Below are 17491 nucleotides of genomic sequence, written 5' to 3' on the forward strand. Positions count from 1 at the left end.
CTCGCGAGAGGAGGAGGTTCCAACGCCACGTCACAAACTAGAAAGCCCTGCAGCGAGCGACAGGTGCCGGAACAAACGAACTGTGAAAAGCTGCGGGAGCGTAGGCGTTTCGGGGGGCAGGACTTCCGCCGGAAACGGTGTGGTCTGGCCACTCTCAGGAGCCGAGTTCCGGCCGGTTTTTTACCTGCAGGTCGGGCGTTGATGCTGTCTGCACGCGTGGGAAGATGGCTTGCGCCGCCGCTCGGTCCCCGGCCGACCAGGACAGGTGGGTCTAGGGAGAGCAAGGGGCTTGCTGCGAGCCCACAGGTGCTGCGCCGCCTTCCCCAGCCCTGAGGAAAGCTCCCCGGAGGAGCTCGGCACCAGCCGCGCTCAGGCTCCGGGCCTCTCCTCGGGCTGCCATTCCTCCCTGAGGCCGGCTGCTCCAGGCTTTTCGCCGGGTCCCTAAATCCGACTTTACGTAGCTCATTGTTTACCTGTACGTGAGACGGAGGACTTTGTGTGCTGTGTGGACAGGACGTTAAGTAATCACAAAATGAAAATCTGTACCTTTAGTTGTTGGTACGTTCAGAAAAGCTTGTTTACCTCTGACTCCATACTTTCTATATGAGAGTGGGCCCCGCCCTCAGAACTTGACAGGCAGTTGTACCTAACTGAACAGTTACCCCATTGTTTTGCTTCTTTCTTTTTTAAAAGTTGTGTAGCACGTGGTTTTTTTTTTCTATCTAAGGTAATAGGTTAAAGTTTGTTTTTAAATAAAGGGGAGGCAATTTAAAGGAAAAAAATTAAGCAAGTAATAGTATAGGTGTACCGGCAGTCCTGGTGATGATGATGAAAGAATGAATGAATTTTTGGAAATACTGCTCTAGTAATACTAGCTGGGCTTCTTCCGTGGCAGGTTCATTTGTATCTATCCTGCTTATTTAAATAACAAGAAGACCATCGCGGAGGGGAGGCGAATCCCCATAAGTAAGGTAAGTGGGCTGGAACCTCTGTCCTTGAGTGGTTGGGAATCTTGTACACAAAAGTTTCTTTTACTGCTTTGTTTGGAGACTGGGGAGAACAGCAACCAAGAACTGAGGTGCTCTCGTTAATAAAGGTGAAATCAGAAGGGCACTAATTCATAACTGAAAAAAGTATTAAATGGTTCTTCATATGCCTGTGTTTGAAAGAAGTTGGGGTGGGCGGTGTTGTACGGTTTGCACGGTGTCTTGTTTTTAAACCGAGGTTAAGACAATCTTCTCCTTAATAAAGGAAACCAAAATTAGGGCATTGTGCGATATGATGTCCAGAATGCATTTGAGTTTTTAAACAAGACTTGCAGAACATTCAGATGTATTACGGTTTATAGTTTTATGTCCATTGTCATCATCATCATCATCTTCATATTCTTCCTTATTTTGAGAGGGGTAAAGTTACTTTAAAATTAATACTTTTTTAAAAGTAGGTGTTTATAGTTTTAAAAGAGATGGTTTGTCCCTTGTGCTGTTTGAATAGAAAAAACCCACATTATTAGTTGGCCTGGTAACTTGACTTTGGAAAGTGCCTAGTGCCAAGTGAAGGGTCTTTGTAGCTTTTTATTTTCATTTCAAAATTAATGTCATATTCTGTTTTTTAAAGAATCATTTACATTTTGTAACTTAATGACAGATTTAAGGAACTCACCCTGAAGCAATACATTATTCTTTTGTTATTTAATATCTCCTATTTTGCTGCTTAAGTTCTAAAGGAAAGTCTACTTTGCTGCTGCAGGGTGAAAGAGAAGATGCCAAAGCATTGATTCAGACTAATAACTAACATCAACCCACATAGACAGAGGCCTCTGGTGGCAAGCTCTCAGTTAATTTGGAGAATGATTGAATTTTTTTAACTTTATTGGTTTATAGCATACATACAGAAACATACATAAATCTTGTGTTTATCTTGATTAATTTTTACTGAGTGAGTACACATGGGTAACCCGCACCCAAATTAAAAAAAGAAAACATTACCAGCACCCAGAAAGATTCCTTTATGTCCCCTCCCAGTCACTGTTCCCGTCACATGTACTCGCTACAAAACATAGCCACTGTCCTGACTTCCAGCACCATAGATTACTGTTGCTTGTCTTTGAATTTTATTTAAATGGAATTATACACTGTGTACTTCTATGTCTGTCTTTTTCAATGGACTTTAAACTTAGAAGATTTATGTGCCCTTTTGAGTATAGCTTGTTAAATCTCATTGCTCTGTAGTAGGGTTTCCTTACAGCAGCACCATTGACATTTTGAGCCATATAATTCGTGGTTGTGGGGGCTGTTCTGTGCATTTCAGGTTGTTTAGCAGCATCCTTGGCCTCTACTCACTAGAAGCCAGTGCCCTACCCTACCCGAGTTATGACAATCAAAAATGTCCCTAAGCATTGCTAAACGTTAGAGCACAAAATTACCTTGCTGAAACCAGTGCTCTGTAGTATTGCATTGTGTGAATATACCACAGTCCGTTCTACTATTGATGGATAATTGTGTTATTTCTAGTTTGGGGCTATTAGAAGTAGTGCTGCTGTGAACATTCTTGAGATTGTCTTTCAGTGAACATATTTTTATACCTGTTTTTGTCTATAGACCCACTATTGGAATTGCTTGGCCATAAGGAATGCATATATTTAATTTTAGTACACACTGCCAAACAATTTTCTGAAGTAGTTGTATCTGTAATAGTTGTTTAACCAGTATTCTTTGAGCACCTGCTATGGCCCAAGCATCATGCCAGGTGCTGGGGAATATGCTGGTGAACCAGAGAGTCCTTACCCTTGTGAGATTTATGTTCTTTTGGAATAGAGATGGACACACGAGTATGAACCAGTATGATTCCCAGGAATTTTTAAAAATTACAGTTGAAACAACTGTACCTAGTGAAAAAGGAAACCTTGGGTTTTGGTATGTGTTTTGGTCATAGTGTTTGAAATGATTTACACAGCAATGTAACAATATTCACTTAAAGCTGAGCTGTTTAGTGTTTTTGTTTTTAACTTCTAAGGCTGTTGAAAATCCTACAGCTACAGAGATTCAAGATGTATGCTCAGCAGTTGGACTTAATGTATTTCTTGAGGTATGATGTGGCTCTTCCTTCACTATTTTCCATATTCATCGCATTGATATAATAACTTTCTTAAAGCCTATTTTTTTATTTTTTTATGTTAGAAAAATAAAATGTACTCTAGAGAATGGAATCGTGATCTTCAGTACAGGGGCAGAGTCCGGGTCCAGCTCAAACAGGAAGATGGAAGCCTCTGTCTTGTACAGTTCCCATCACGTAAGCTTGTTTTAATGAATGAATAAAGTTTGGGATAGGTTACTTCTCTACCCTGTAACTAAAACCGACCTTTTGATAGGTAAAAAACAAAATCTGCATTCTGTAGATGAGTTTAGAGAAAGGACTACTGCTGATGGAGAGAGGTAAACAGTGCTTTAAATTTCTATTAAGTTAAGGATCTTTGAGAATGTGATGAAACCTACTACTTGTTTCTCCAAAAGAATTGTTTTGTGAACATTTTGTAAACCTCTGGAAGTCCGTCATTACTGTCAGGTTAGGAGTGTGAAATTATTAAATGGTCAGATATTATTGCTATTTCAGATCCTAGAGACCCTTGAGATCTATTATTAATCTCTATCATTAAAAAATCTAAAAAGCCATACTGAGTGAAAAAAGTGAGGGACATGCATAGTATGGTATCACTTAGGTATAAATTTAAATACAAAGTATTACTATTTACTGATAGATGTATATACATTATTGTTTATTGATATTATATGTATAAATGTTTTTGGAATGGACTGTAAGAAAACGCCAAGTCTTAAGGTAGCAGTTAACATAATGGAGAGCAGAGGGTGGGGAGTGGGCCCAGGGGTGTGATGATTAGAGACGACTGTGGCAATATCTCTGGTGTTTTATTTCTTAAAAAGCAACCAAACAAAACTGGACATCAGTATTCCAAAATACTCTGGGTATTGGGAAGATGAATATTTATTTACATGTCACTATTTTCTAAATTTTTTTATTTCTAAGAGATATGTTGTAATTTTTTAATTTGAGCTATTAATTTTGTTTCTTGATACAGTAACTGCAAACTGACAACTTAATTGTTTTTAGTTGAATAGAAATAATTGGTTATTACATACCAAAATCTGTTACGGTTGGTAAGTATTTCTAGAAACTTAAGGGTCTGCCTCAGGAGAGACGGGTAGTTTATTTCCAGTGTGGTTTTTCTGCTCTGGCATCTTTCTATACTATCTCTTTAAAGTCAAAAGATGCCTCCCCTACCCAACCCCCCCAAAAATTTTTGCTTTGACCAGTCAATAAAATAAAAGTAAAAATTACAGTTGAAAAGATGTTGTTTCCTGTTTCCAGTAAGACAATAATAGTAAGAAAGTAAAAAGAGAAAGGCTGACAGGCTGTGTATGTTGAAAGCAGCTCCTGGAACTGGCGGACGTGGTTGGTACACAGAGCAGGGTACATGTGTGCATAAATCATCTGGGCATATGAGTAACGTCTTTTGTAGCTTAATGCCATTGGATTTGGGTTATAAGACTTTGGTTATAAGAAGCCCTGCGTTTCCAAGCCTAGGATAAAGATATATCCTGACTCTGTTTCCAGCTTGTTACGTTAGATAATTCTCCTTTGGTCTTCAAATCAGTTACTAGGACCAAGAGCAAAATATCTTCAAATAAAGTGTTCTAAATTCTGATTTTGTTTATTTAAGTATTTCAGCGTTGTTCTTAATACATTTTCTCCAGCAAAGGCCCTCACTTGAGCACATCACTGTCTTCATAGTCATTTAATTTTTTCTTTTAAATTCTTTGCATGTTCTTGATGTGGTGATGATTTCTTGAACTTTATGGTGTTCAAGTTAATGATCTTTCATGTCTTATTTCTCAGATTATACACTAAGCCTAACTTCTGGTTCCTAGGTAAGTCAGTAATGTTGTATGTTGCGGAAATGATACCTAAACTAAAAACAAGGACGCAGAAAACAGGTGGTGGTGACCAAAGTCTTCAGCAAGGAGAGGGAAGTAAAAAAGGGAAAGGAAAGAAGAAGAAGTGACCTGGTGTGAGAATCAAGGATGTGGTACTACTGTAAGAGACATGAGTGGAGGCTTCTAATTTGAGAGAAAACAGAAGCATCTTGTTTGCATCATTTAACTGAACTGTGAACATTTGTGCCTCCCAGCTTCAGCATCAGAGTTGACAATGAAATAAATTCACATCAGAAGTTTGCATCTAGCTCTTATGCAGTATAAAAGAAAAAAATTTTTTTTGGCTTTTAAACACAGTTTTTGCGGAAGAAAAATATTTTTAAGTGGGCAGTCCACCAACTCTACCATAAGTTACTTGAAATCCTGTATCTGTTTGTCCTTTATGTGAACATGTTTCAGATAAATGAGTTTGATATTTGAATTACACATTTTCTTCATCTTTTAAGTTAATGAAATAAAATTTGAAACGGACTTTTAGCTTTTCTTATGAATTAATGCTGGTAGAGGAGATAAAGGGAATAAAATGGGTAGTGGAAGCTTAGTTTGAGCCTGAAACAGGAAACAGTGGTTAAATCCTCTTGGAGGTCTATAAACAGCCAGTCTGTAGATCATATTCTCTTAATCACATATTGTAATTAAACTATTCAGTCCATTACTAGTTTGTTGAAGTATGGAAAGTCCTGGAGTTTACACTTTAGATTTGCTTATTTTGAAGACTTAAGAACATTATTTTAATTGGAGTTCTAAAATTAACAATGCTTTAGCACCTTGAGATACACTTTTTGTTTTCAAGAAACTAAATTGGATTGGTGATTCTGACTTTCTTTCAAAGCCATATGTTCTAAAAGTGATGATTTTGTGTAAAATTTAAGAGATTCCTTATCCAGCCATATGTTTTTGCCTACTGAGCATCTCTTGGGGAACTGCCTTTTCTGATTCCATATGCTTCTAGAAGGGCTGTTAATTACAGGACTGCGTCTTGACCACAGGATATGACCCAAGCCAGGCCAGTCGATTATTTCTCGTGAATTAAACCTGGAGTAGAAACACAAGTACAGATGGTGATGGGAGCTAAGAGAGCTAATGGTCTACAAATTGAACTGTCCTGATTCCTGTCTTCCTGAGGCCTGTGTAGCTCTTCTGTGAATTGTATAAGCTGCCTCATATCCTCCTTTTGGTTTTTATTGCTTGAGTGCAGACAATTCCAACTGATTACAAAATAAACGAAACCAGAGTTTCAGACCTTTAAAAGAGGTTACACACCCAGATGATCCATTGTGTGCGGGAAGAAGTATTAGAATTGCTACTTTAGTTTTTTCTCTCTAACGTTTTTTGTTAATATGTTTTATAGTGAACATAATAGTAGAGCAGTTTATATATTTGACTTACAAATAAATACTGGGTTGCAAAACATGATTCATGATTCTTTGGAAAAGTTTCTCACTTAGGAATGTGTTTGGCTGTGTAACAGAAAACTCTTGTTTAAGTGACTCATTGTTATTTTTTTTCAAATAACATGAAACCCAAAGATTATTATAGATGTTGGTTCAGTTGCTCAGTGATGCCCTCATATCTTTCTACTCCACTATCCATGGCATGTTTCTAACATACTTACAGTTGTTGCAAGCTTGTAATTGGGCTGATGCCACTTGCAGACTATGAGTTTCACCAAAGGGATATCTGGCTGAGACATTTTGGGAGAAATTGCCAGGATCAGAGATGTTTTCTCTTAGGCTGATCTCTTTTCCCCAGAGAGGAGTCTGAAAAAGCTGCCATGAGGCTGAAGATCTGGGAGCCTACTGGGAGAAGACAGAGTAGGGGAAGTGGCTCTCAGTATTTAATCACTCAATTCTGTTTTTAATGCATTTCCCCTCCCTTAACTCTCCTTGTGTCTCCTACTTTAAAGATCCTCTTACTATCCCCAGAGGATAAACCTCTAGTCTTTACTTGAATGGGAATAGGGTGATTCTTTGTCACACACTCCTTACTTTAGTTCCCACCTAACATTAAGATGCTCTTTGCAGTTATTTTTTTTTTTAATTGAAGTACAGTCAGTTAAATGTGTCAGTTTCTGGTGGACAGCATAATGTCCCAGTCATGCGTATACATAGATACATTCGTTTTCATGTTTTTTCCATTAAAGCTTATTACAAGATACTGAACATAGTTTCCTGTGCTATACAAAAGAAGTTTTTTTAAATCTGTTTTTATATATAGTGGCTAACATTTGTAAGTCTCGAACTCCCAAATTTATCCCTTCCCACCCTGCAGTTATTTTGATATTAGGGATAACTCTAATGAAATCTCTATACCCACAGAGAGTAGATAGGGTAGGCAGAATGTGCCCCCTTCCCGACAAAAAAGAAAAAAAAAAACCTGTGAATATGTTAGTTTATATGGCAAAATGCTCTGCATGTGTGATTAAGGATCTTGAGCTGGAGAGGGTAGTCTGGATTATCCAGGTGAACCCAATGTAATTATAAGTCTCCTTATAAAAGGGAAGCAGAGGTCAGAGTACTAGGAGCTGCAAACAAAGGAACGCACACACCGTCTAGGAGCTGAAAGAAGCAAGGAAATGGATTCTCCCCTACAGTCTCCAGAAGTAAGAGCCCTGCCAGCCTGTTTCGGATGTCTGCCCTCCAGAACTGTAAGCTAATACATTTGTGTTGCTTTAAGCCACTAAATTTGTGGTAGTGTGTTACAGCAGCAGTAGGAAACTAACACACCAGGTGAACTAATTTAAGAAACTCCAGACCTTGGAACTCTCGACCTTATTAGTAGTTTCTGCCAGTAGTTCACAACCCTGGCCACGTATGAGATTCACGTGAAGAGTTTTAAAATACTGGCACTGGGGAATACAGTAGATAAATGTCATAACTTCTGGTAGGGGAGGCAAATACCAGGATTTTTTGAAAGCTGCTCAGGTGACTAATGCGCAACTAGGTCTAAAAACATCTGCATACTAAGTGTAAAGAGAGTATTTACCTAACTCAGTGGTTTTATCTCAAAGTGTGGTTCCTGGACCATCCGCATCACCTGGTACCTTGTTGGAAATACAGATTCTAGAGTCCCACCCCAGGCTCCTGAATCAGGAACTTTGGGGACGGGCCAGCATTTTACCAACCACCCCCTTCCCTTTGACGAGAAATCCTGGTGCGCGGTCAAGTTTGAGAACCATTGATTTGATCAAAGAACCTCTTTATTGCTCTTAATTCTCTCTGTGTGTTACAAAGAGATTTTATAAGGTAAGGAGCCAGAAAAGCTTTTAATTAAGGTCATTAGCAAATATATTTACTTTCTCCTGCTGCATTATATAGAACTGTAATATTTGATGGGTAAGGGTGTGAATTGTATCTGTTACTCTGAATACCATGATTCTGGACACATGTAAAAGCAGATGGTAGATGAAGCTAACCAAAGTACACCCCCGAGAAGTAGGTATTTTTAATAAAATCCCAGGTTCTTCTTTTCTTGGCCTCAAAGTATAGAATGATTTGGAGGCACATATAAGAAGTGTCTACTACAAAATACACTTACATGCAGTTATACACCAACTATTACGTTAAGAGAAAGCAGTCCAGCTGACCCCCTCCCAGTCAAACATCCAGGTGTAACTAACTGGTTCTCCATCTGGGCATTCGGCTAGCCGCACGCGACTCGTGTAGTACTGTAGTATGTATTTATTGGAGAAAATGCCACATGTGAGTGGACCTGTGCAGTTCAAACTCATGTTATTCAGAGGTCAGGAGCAGTTTAGGTTTCTTTTATATCTAGTGCTAATTATTGGTAGAAACTTGTTTTGGTTGCTATGTTTTTTTTAGGGAAAGTCTTTCCTCTGACAGGTACTTACCACCAGTGGGAAATTACAAGCCAGGTGAGGAATGGGGTGCATAAATGGCAGTGTTTAAAATTCAAATGTATATATGCTTAAGATTTTGCTTAAATCATTCTAAATTTTTTAAGCCCCATAAAATAAAATGAAACTCTAACAACTCAGTAAGATAATGGAATTTTATTTACATCCATTTCCATTTAATATATCACATCTTCAGGATAGGTGGTCACTTATTTAAAGGCTATGCTCATTTTCTTCAGGCTGTAGGTAGAAGACTCCCCAGAGTAGCAGTAACTGTGGCTCTGAAGCTTTTAGGTAGAAGAATTGTAGGAATTCGTTGACTTTACATATCCCTGAAATACCGTTCATGTACAAATAAGTGCTTGTCTTATCACTTGACACAGGCTCAATTAGTTTTTCAAATACTCTAGCCATGGCACTATATTATTTGGGAAATCTAAAATGAGACAGAATTGCTCAACTCATAACTTCTGTTATTAATATGTACATGTTGAGTGCCAGAAACAGTAACTAAAATTTCTTACAGAATGTGTAGGAAAAGCTTACAGAATGTATAGGAATTAAAAAAAAATTGCACTCAGAATTTTCTTAATATTGTAGTTTCTAAACTTACATTAGCCTGTAAGTAGTTACGAGCAAAATAACTTTTATGCTTCCCCATCTTGCCTGATATTTTGTACACTAAAACTTACATATCCTGTATGCCAACAATCTGACTATATATTCATATGCTAGAAGTTGCTGTTTTCATTCTTCTGCCATTAAGAAAGGCATACTTTATTTATGGGGAAGGGGATTTAAATACTCCCAGAGGTATTTTTTTTTAACCTAAGGCTTGATTTTCTTCCAATAACAACGAATTGTTTACTTTCTAAAAGTTTTTTTTAAGGTAAGTATAATAAGATGCTGTACCATCATCACATCCTCCCGCCAAAAATAAATGCCTTCATCCCTAGTATAATATTTGGGTGATACTGTCTCTATTTTTGATACCTGTGATACTTTTTACATAATGAGACATTGTTATGATTTTACCTAATCATTATCTAAGAGAATTAATCATCTTTATTTGCCTTCAAAATTATTTTACAGGCCTGGATATTTAATTTTGTTAGTTTTGTTATACTCTTGTTTTAGTTAGTTTAGTCTGGTTCAGAAGGCTCCCAGCAATCCCAGCAGTGTGGTGGGTGTAAAGTTCAGATTCTCCAGTACAGACAAGTTGTCAAGGTCCCTATAAGCTATTTGGCTAATCAAGTTAGTGACATTAATTTTAACTTTTTGTTCTGTACTTGAACTATGAGGTTATATGCAGTTTATCAAAACAAAGCATAAAGATGAAGGCATTTAAATGGACTACAAATGATTCTGTCTTGTAAACTAGGGAAGCCTCTGGTGTTTGACCTTAAAGGCCAGGGAAGAAGGTGAGGGCAGATTCCTTAACCACTGCCAACTGGATTACGGGTTATATCATACTTCCTTTCATTCTCTGAGACTTGCTCGTAGAGCTTGGTGTCATCATTAGCATGTAGTTGCTAATGATAAAAACAAGAAGGTACATGTGAATCAGAGGTGGGCAAGTCTCTGGAGGTTCCTTGAACTGTTTATAAAGACTAGGAAAGAAACAAGACTGAATCAACATGTTACGCAGCTATGAAGGTGAAACCAGGGAGGGTTTCCTCTATAGCATCTTAAAAACAGACAAATCAAAAGTTATCAGCCAATTTTTAAAAAGCTACAAGACAACATTACTAGTTCAGGATCTGGGAGCATGATGTATGTTTACATTTCCCCATTTATCACTAAACTGCTTTACAAAGCTATTCCACCTCATTTATCACTTAACTGTTCATCTGAAACATTATGCATTTGTATTAATTTCCTGAAGTATTATTTTACAGATCACACCAGCACAATGGAACCCTCAGCCTTTGGCAGGTACTCCCATGAGCATTATGCATGCAGCAGACAGTAACATTTCCCTACATACTTACGCACAGATACATGAAAAACATTTAATACAAAATTGTACAATACATGAAGGAGAACCTTAAAGACTATCCTAAAATACACATACAGAGAAAAGGCATGCAGAGAGAGCCCACTGAAGTACAAAGCCTGGGGGGTACATACATTTTTAAGTTTATAGTTCCTGCAGGATGGTAACGTCTTTTCCTACCCTGAAGTAAAATACATTTTCAAAAAATCTGGACACTGCCCATTGCATTAAATTTAAGTTAAAATGCTCTCTATGTATACAGACTGTAAAAGTAAGCAAAAACTTAAAACACATTCCTTTTTTTAATATATCAAAAATGCTTCCAAGGCAACATTATTAAAGTGATTATACCACAGTTCCTAATATGACATCAAGCTCTAACAGAAGGTACAGAGAGGGCAGAACGGTCCATCCAGTCAGTGGTTTAGGTGCTCTTCTTTTCTTCACCCAGTAAATTCACGGCAGCTTTCTTGGCTGTTAGGAGGAAAGAAAATTGTATCAAAGCATTTGCAAGACCAGCCCTATGCCTAATGTTGCTACCAGATAACAACTTGGATGAGTCATGTTCAGATGAGAACACAATTTTGTAGGCAGGGCTCGGAGAGTTTCCAGGAAATGGACAAGGGACCTCTTCAAGCACAAACCCTGAGTACTTACTAAAGTTACTGAAAGTCATCTGGCCTAGCCCCCTTGTACTGAGTCTCCCCTCTGCTCTCCTTTAAGTATCGCACAGAGCAGAGGTTCTTTGAGCGTGGTGGTCCTCTGTACAATCAAATTCTCGCTTGTGTCTGGGTGCTGACCTGTAGAATTTGACTATGTCTCAATCTGATGACAACTGGGTCACTTATCTATCTCATGGTGACAAAAATCAGAGAAAGTCATCATTCCCCAAGTCAAGAAATGACAGAATATTTATATACATGCTTATATTTTTCTGTTGTGCTACCATTCCCTTGTAGGATGGGAAGAGTTTGCTGTGAGTTTTTAAGTTTGTAGCAAGCCACTACATTCTTCAAGAAAATATTCTTGTATCTGTGGGAGACTAAGCCTTACCTTTCCCAATTACCAACTGTGATGTGTGTGAAGGGTTGGGGGACAGGAGAGTGTTCTGGAAGTCTCCAGGGCCTCCTGATATTCCACAAACTGCAGTTGTTCTTGACGGAGCCCAGAGTCCTGTGATGCCAGACAAGGCATCCCGCCTCATTCAGCAGCTACCTGACAGCCGCTCTCCCTTCACTCAATTAAAGCTAAGCAGTTTACAAAGAAACTGTAGCCTCCCAACTAGCCCTTTGTAAGCATTTACTTTTTGGAGACTCCAGAAGCTTTGAGAAAAATCTAAAATGTGTCAGCATCTAAATTCCTCTTATTTTCATTCTTACACCCTTATTTAGGAATGTATCATATCAAAGTAAAACTGGATTTTAAAGTAGTGAGATCTAAGAGAATCAAAGGCTGAGAAATGTGGGTGAACTCAACGGGAATTATGTCACCAGAGGTTGCTGGTTAGGCTGAGAGCAGGTAGGAGCAGTTAAGAAATCTCTTAAAAAGAAAACTGGTGACCCTGAAGTGGGAGGCTATGAAGGCTACAGTTAGAACACACTGAAAACTGTAGAAAATATACGAAGTAGACGGGAGCCCAGGAGCAGGAGTCCAGGGGAGAGAGCGCTCTGTTCAAGGACAGACCTCCAGCAATTTACCTTGTCACTCATCCGTTTTTTGGCTCTGTACTGGATCATTCCTTACTAATTTTCAAACCTACTTTGTTTCTTCTGCCTTAAGAAAAAGAAAAGAACATCCTCAAGACCCTAGTGCCTTCCTCCAGTTACAGACCTTCTTCTATGCCTCCCTGCAGGAAACTTCTCACAAGGCTAATTTCCATTCTCATGTCCTTCCTCCCATCTCTCATATCCACTCTGATGGGGATTTTGCTCCTACCACTCCACAAACTCCAGAGCCTTCTTCATTGTTAAATCCAATGGTCAGTCTTCAGTCCTTCTCTGACTTGACCCACCTGCATCATGTGACACGATGGATTACTCCCTCCTCTTTCAAACACTTTCTTCTCTCGGCCTCAAGGATACCACAGTCTCATGGTTTCCCTGCAGCCTCAAATGGCCACTCCTTGTCAGTCTGCCTTTTTGGTTGCTTCTCATTTCTGTAATTTCTAAACACTGGTGGCCACCAGGCTCAGTCCTCAGACTTCCTCTTTTCTAACTATGTTAGCTCTCTTAGTGATCTCATCCAGTCTCATGCTTACTACACTGACTACATGTGGGTGACCCCCACCTTTCTATCCCGAGCCCAGACCTGTCTTCTGAACTCTCAACATCTATATTCCAACTGGCTGTGTTGACTTCTCCAGGTACTCAGTAGACACAAAGTTATGTCCCGAACTGAATTCCTTATTTTCTCCTCTAAACCTGTTACACCCAGTCTTCCCCAGCTCAGTGGCAATTCTGTCCTTCCATCTGTTCAGGCTAAAAGCTTGGCCTTGTCTTTGACTCCTCCCTCATACTCCACGCCTGATCCATAAGCAAATCCTATGTGTTCTAACTTCAAAATATATCAAGAATCCAGTGACTTCTTACTTGCTCCTGCTACCATTACAACAAGCCACCATCATCATCTCTAGCCAGGTCACAGCAGTGACCTTTTCACTGGTCTCCTGATTTCCTTCCTGTCCCCCTTCAGTTTGTTCTTACTACGGTGGCCAGGGTGGTCCCACTCAAACACAGGACGAATCACGTTGCACACAGTTCTCCAACAGCACCCCATCTCATGCAGAGTGAAAGCCAAAGCCTTTACAACAGCCTGTGAGGCATTGCAGGCTCTGTCTCCTTCCAGCTCCACTCCCCAGCCTCCCTGACCCTGTCTCCTTCAACTCTCCCTCAAGATTACTGCCTTCTAATCATGCTGCTCCTGCTCCCGGCTTTTGCATGTGCTGTGTCTCCTATCCAGCGCATTCTCCCCCAGGATTCCTAACCTTAGCACTTTCAAGTTTGACCCAGTACAGCCGCCTTTGTGAGGATTTCCTAAATCATTCTACCTAAAACTGTAACCTTCCCTTCAGACCCTGGCATTCCCTATCTTTCTGTCTGCTTTATTGTTCTCTGTGTCACCTGCTAACTATACCATATAATGTGCTTTTAAATTTTATTGTGTGCGTGGGTGTCTCTCTCTTAACAAGATTGTAAGCTTCGTAAGTTCAAGTAGTATATAGTCTGTTTGGTTCCTTGGTTCGTGCCCAGTGCTGTGAACATGCTTGGCACATATTAAGCACCTCAATAAACAGGTATTTGTTGAATGAATGAATCAGGAGAGCTGACTGAAGGCATTCTCTTGGACCTCTAAGAAAAGCAATCTGAACAGCATCCTATGCAGTTCAACCTGAAATGAATTAATGAGACTGTATTCATATACAAATAGAGATGACTCTCTAAAATCTCTAGCCACCATAGGAAAGGCATTTTTCCTAATGTGCTGACTGAGTGATGTATTATGTGTGGCATGGCAGAGGAATGCTGGGAGGAATATAAGCACCCAGGCAAAGTCTTGGTAAAGAAATCCCAGAGAACCTTGGCGTGTGGGAGGAATGCTGTTAGGACAGAAGGGAGGCAGCTTGTTATTTGGGCCCGGGATATCCCCGTCCTGTCTCATACTGAATGAACTGTCCCTCAGCCATACCTTCCTTAGTGATGGCATCTGCAGTCTCTTTGGCTTTGTCCTTCAAGTCGTTCACCACATTGTCTAGCTGGGACTCGTGCTTCAGGAAGACAGGACGGATGAGGCGTTTGTAGAGCAGGTCCGCTCCATTGGACGGGCTGGGAGCCATGCACCACAGCAGGAAGCCGCACTGCACGGGGGAGAGGCAGCAATGGTGATGGAGGGCAGGGGCACCTGACTACACACAGCCACCGCCACTCCGGGGTAGCACCACCTCTGCTATTTTCTCCAAGAGCATTTCCAGTGTTTCTTTCAGGCTACAGCTGTGCTTTTCTTGGATGGAAAAAGCAGGACAAACAATGACCTAGTAAGGAAAAGCTGACTGAAAAAGAAAGGTAAAACACACCACGTCCAGCAGCTTAACGTCCTTCCTAACTTGGACCACTTTTTGGTTGAGAGCTACAAGAGGCTTTTTATTAATTATAACTCTTAATTAAAAAAACACAGTATGTATCTGTGTGGGTAAACCCTGTTCATATGAGCATCTGTGAGGTTTATTCTCAACAGGCTTACCTCAGTAAGTCTCACGTTTATTCATCCTCTTACAGAAAAAATACCCTGGCCATTCTTGAATTCTTCCCTTAGTGGAAACTCAGTTTTTGTCAGATCTTAGCCTTCAAGGAGTCTTTACAGCCAGCTGTTAGTCATCTTTCCCCTTGAATGTAGATACTATTCCTGACTCTCTTTCTCTTTGACTCTCCTTTGCCATTGAGATGACAAATTGACAAGAATTCTACCCTAAAAATTTAAAAAGCAAGAACTGTCACATTATGTTTGAGAAACACTTTAGTGTTTATTTAAATAAGTAACAACTCAGTACTTTAGGTTGTCCAAGCAGTTTATTCCTCTATAGGATAAAAAGCAAAAAAGGGAATATTCTGAATGACATGCTCATTTCCCTAGAATGTTTGATAAACAACATACTGTGTTCTTTCAGTTTAAAAGAGTCTGTCTATGTACTGTATTCCACACAGGCTAGGTGACTCTATAAAAGTCATTTTTTGAGGTTGCAAATCTGTAGGTTTTTTTACCACTTCTCCCTAAAGTAAAAACCTCTCAGTTTCTTGTGTCATAAAGTTTACAGTATGGCCTTAGTCCTTGTTATTCCAGACCAAAGATTGTATTCAAATAATCAAGACACTACGTTGCTTTTCTAAGGTAGTCTTTGAAGTTTGCTCTAGAGATGCAAAGCTGGTCGGGAGATAACTACTCATGACAGGGAGCTTGCGTTAAAATGCATACATGTGTACCCAAAGCTCACCCCAGCAGTCCCATGTTGGCACTGAGAAATTTCCTTTCCATTGTGAACTGCTATTACACTCAAAATACAAAACAAAGCAGGTTCTAAATAGATTACAGAGGGGCAAGCTTTCAAAAGACAGGGGTTACTAGACTGGATTTAAAAGAGGAAAAAACAACAAACTCTGGCTGTTTGCTTCTTATAAGAAAGACACCTAAGACAAAAATCAATCAGGAACACTAAAAGAGATGAAAAAAGATGCATCTGACCGATACCAACTCTCAAAATAGCTCATATAGTAATATTAATAGTACATAAACATAAGACAAAATAGCTAAACAGAGTGATAAAGAAGAAAAGTAATTTGTCAAAAAGGAGAACAATTTGCCTGAATCTTTGAAATAATGTAAACTATATATAGCTTTGTGTTTTTTATATTTATAATTACATAATTGTATTTTTAGTTATATAATTTATAATTATATATAGCTTCCAAATATAGCTTTGAAATATGTAAACTTAAAAGTCAGAATTACAAAGATAAATGGACAAAATCCACAATCAAAGATTTTAACACTTCCAACAGAAATTGAAATATCAAAAACCTAGAAATTAGTAAGAATACAGAACAAAATACACAAAATTTAAAATCTTGATCTAAAGATACATACAGATCTCTCTATCCAATAAACTGCGATCTAAGAGAATTATGTGCAACAGTATACAGAGGCTAAGAGAACTGGGCTCAGAGAAGCTGGGTTCCAGTCTTGGTTCTGCCACTTAACAGCTGGGTGGACCTCATGCAGGTTACTTAACTGGTTAAGTCAGTTTTGATTCTATAAGTATTAGTAGAATTTTAAAAAATCTACCTCATACAGATTTTATAAGAAAATAAACACTTGGAGCATCCAGCACAGCAGGGGCACCTCACAGTCTCACTACAGCTGTATGTGCAAGCACCCAGAACTCCAGTGAGGCCTCACCGACACACAGTGGCAAGTAAGACCTTTTGTTTCAGGTCCAAGCACTTAAATAAAGACAACCCCTTGAAATACCCTCAGTCTTTAGTATGTGTGGGTAGTTCCACATTCACTGTTAGTCTTCCCAGCAACTCTGCTCTAGCACACCCTGGGCTTGGCCAGTTATCTTTGTGAAGATGTTGCCAGAGAAATCTTTCTGAACTACACATACGCATTAACCCAAAATGGAGAACTAAGTGTGACTGCATTTTTCACTGGCTTTAGCTTTCATTTCCTCTGCTGAGAGCGCAGGTTGGTAACAGGCAAACCCTACAACTATCTCTTTAGTTAACATTTCCCTGTGGAAGACTTTTTCAGTTTTTAATACCCAAACATTCATGTTTGCCATTGGTTGCTTATACAGGTAATGCTAATACATACATACACACTGAAAACTCAGTAAAACACTGAACAAAAGGATGTGCAGGAAAAGGAGAACTTAAATCCTGGACACAGTATCAGATTTCCATGTGGACATTCTGAAGAGAATGCAGTGTCCCAGGGGATGTGCTTACAAAGCAGTAGTTTCTTACCGACTAGATTAACTGTCTGAAGAGCAGAAACAATTTGGAGTTAGTTTTTAACATCTAACATCCAGTATGATATTTGTCACTTATATTTTGCTGTATTTATTAATATTTAGGA

The 17491-nt window shown here is 39.2% G+C and overlaps 2 protein-coding genes across 2 annotated transcripts in view; one reads left to right on the forward strand and one right to left on the reverse strand.

The window, feature by feature from the left end:
* Nucleotides 1-2: 2 nt before the first annotated feature.
* Nucleotides 3-5483, forward strand: SRP19 (signal recognition particle 19). The gene is made up of 5 exons (XM_006203967.4): nt 3-265; nt 896-971; nt 3016-3087; nt 3180-3291; nt 4947-5483. The coding sequence occupies exons 1-5, from the start codon at nt 225-227 to the stop codon at nt 5078-5080; spliced, it is 435 nt and encodes a 144-aa protein (XP_006204029.1). The 5' UTR covers nt 3-224; the 3' UTR covers nt 5081-5483.
* A 3526-nt stretch (nt 5484-9009) lies between these two features.
* The window catches only part of REEP5 (receptor accessory protein 5), a 28190-nt gene continuing 19708 nt past the window's right edge, over nt 9010-17491 (reverse strand). Inside the window, exons 4-5 of the mRNA XM_072958267.1 lie at nt 14549-14717; nt 9010-11338 (exon numbers count right to left, since the gene is read on the reverse strand). Of these exons, the coding sequence (XP_072814368.1) occupies nt 11289-11338; nt 14549-14717 (219 nt within the window). The 3' untranslated portion in view covers nt 9010-11288. The remainder of the gene's footprint in view (nt 11339-14548; nt 14718-17491) is intronic.

Source organism: Vicugna pacos, chromosome 3 (genome assembly GCF_048564905.1).
Source record: "Vicugna pacos chromosome 3, VicPac4, whole genome shotgun sequence".
NCBI classification, from domain to species: domain Eukaryota; kingdom Metazoa; phylum Chordata; class Mammalia; order Artiodactyla; family Camelidae; genus Vicugna; species Vicugna pacos.

Bases quoted from the DNA above. Each gene is read 5' to 3' on its own strand.
- SRP19 (XM_006203967.4), top strand. From the start codon at position 225: ATGGCTTGCGCCGCCGCTCGGTCCCCGGCCGACCAGGACAG. The intron at 266-895 runs GTGGGTCTAGGG...CTTCCGTGGCAG, and splicing joins TCCCCGGCCGACCAGGACAG to GTTCATTTGTATCTATCCTG. The intron at 972-3,015 runs GTAAGTGGGCTG...TTAACTTCTAAG, and splicing joins GGCGAATCCCCATAAGTAAG to GCTGTTGAAAATCCTACAGC.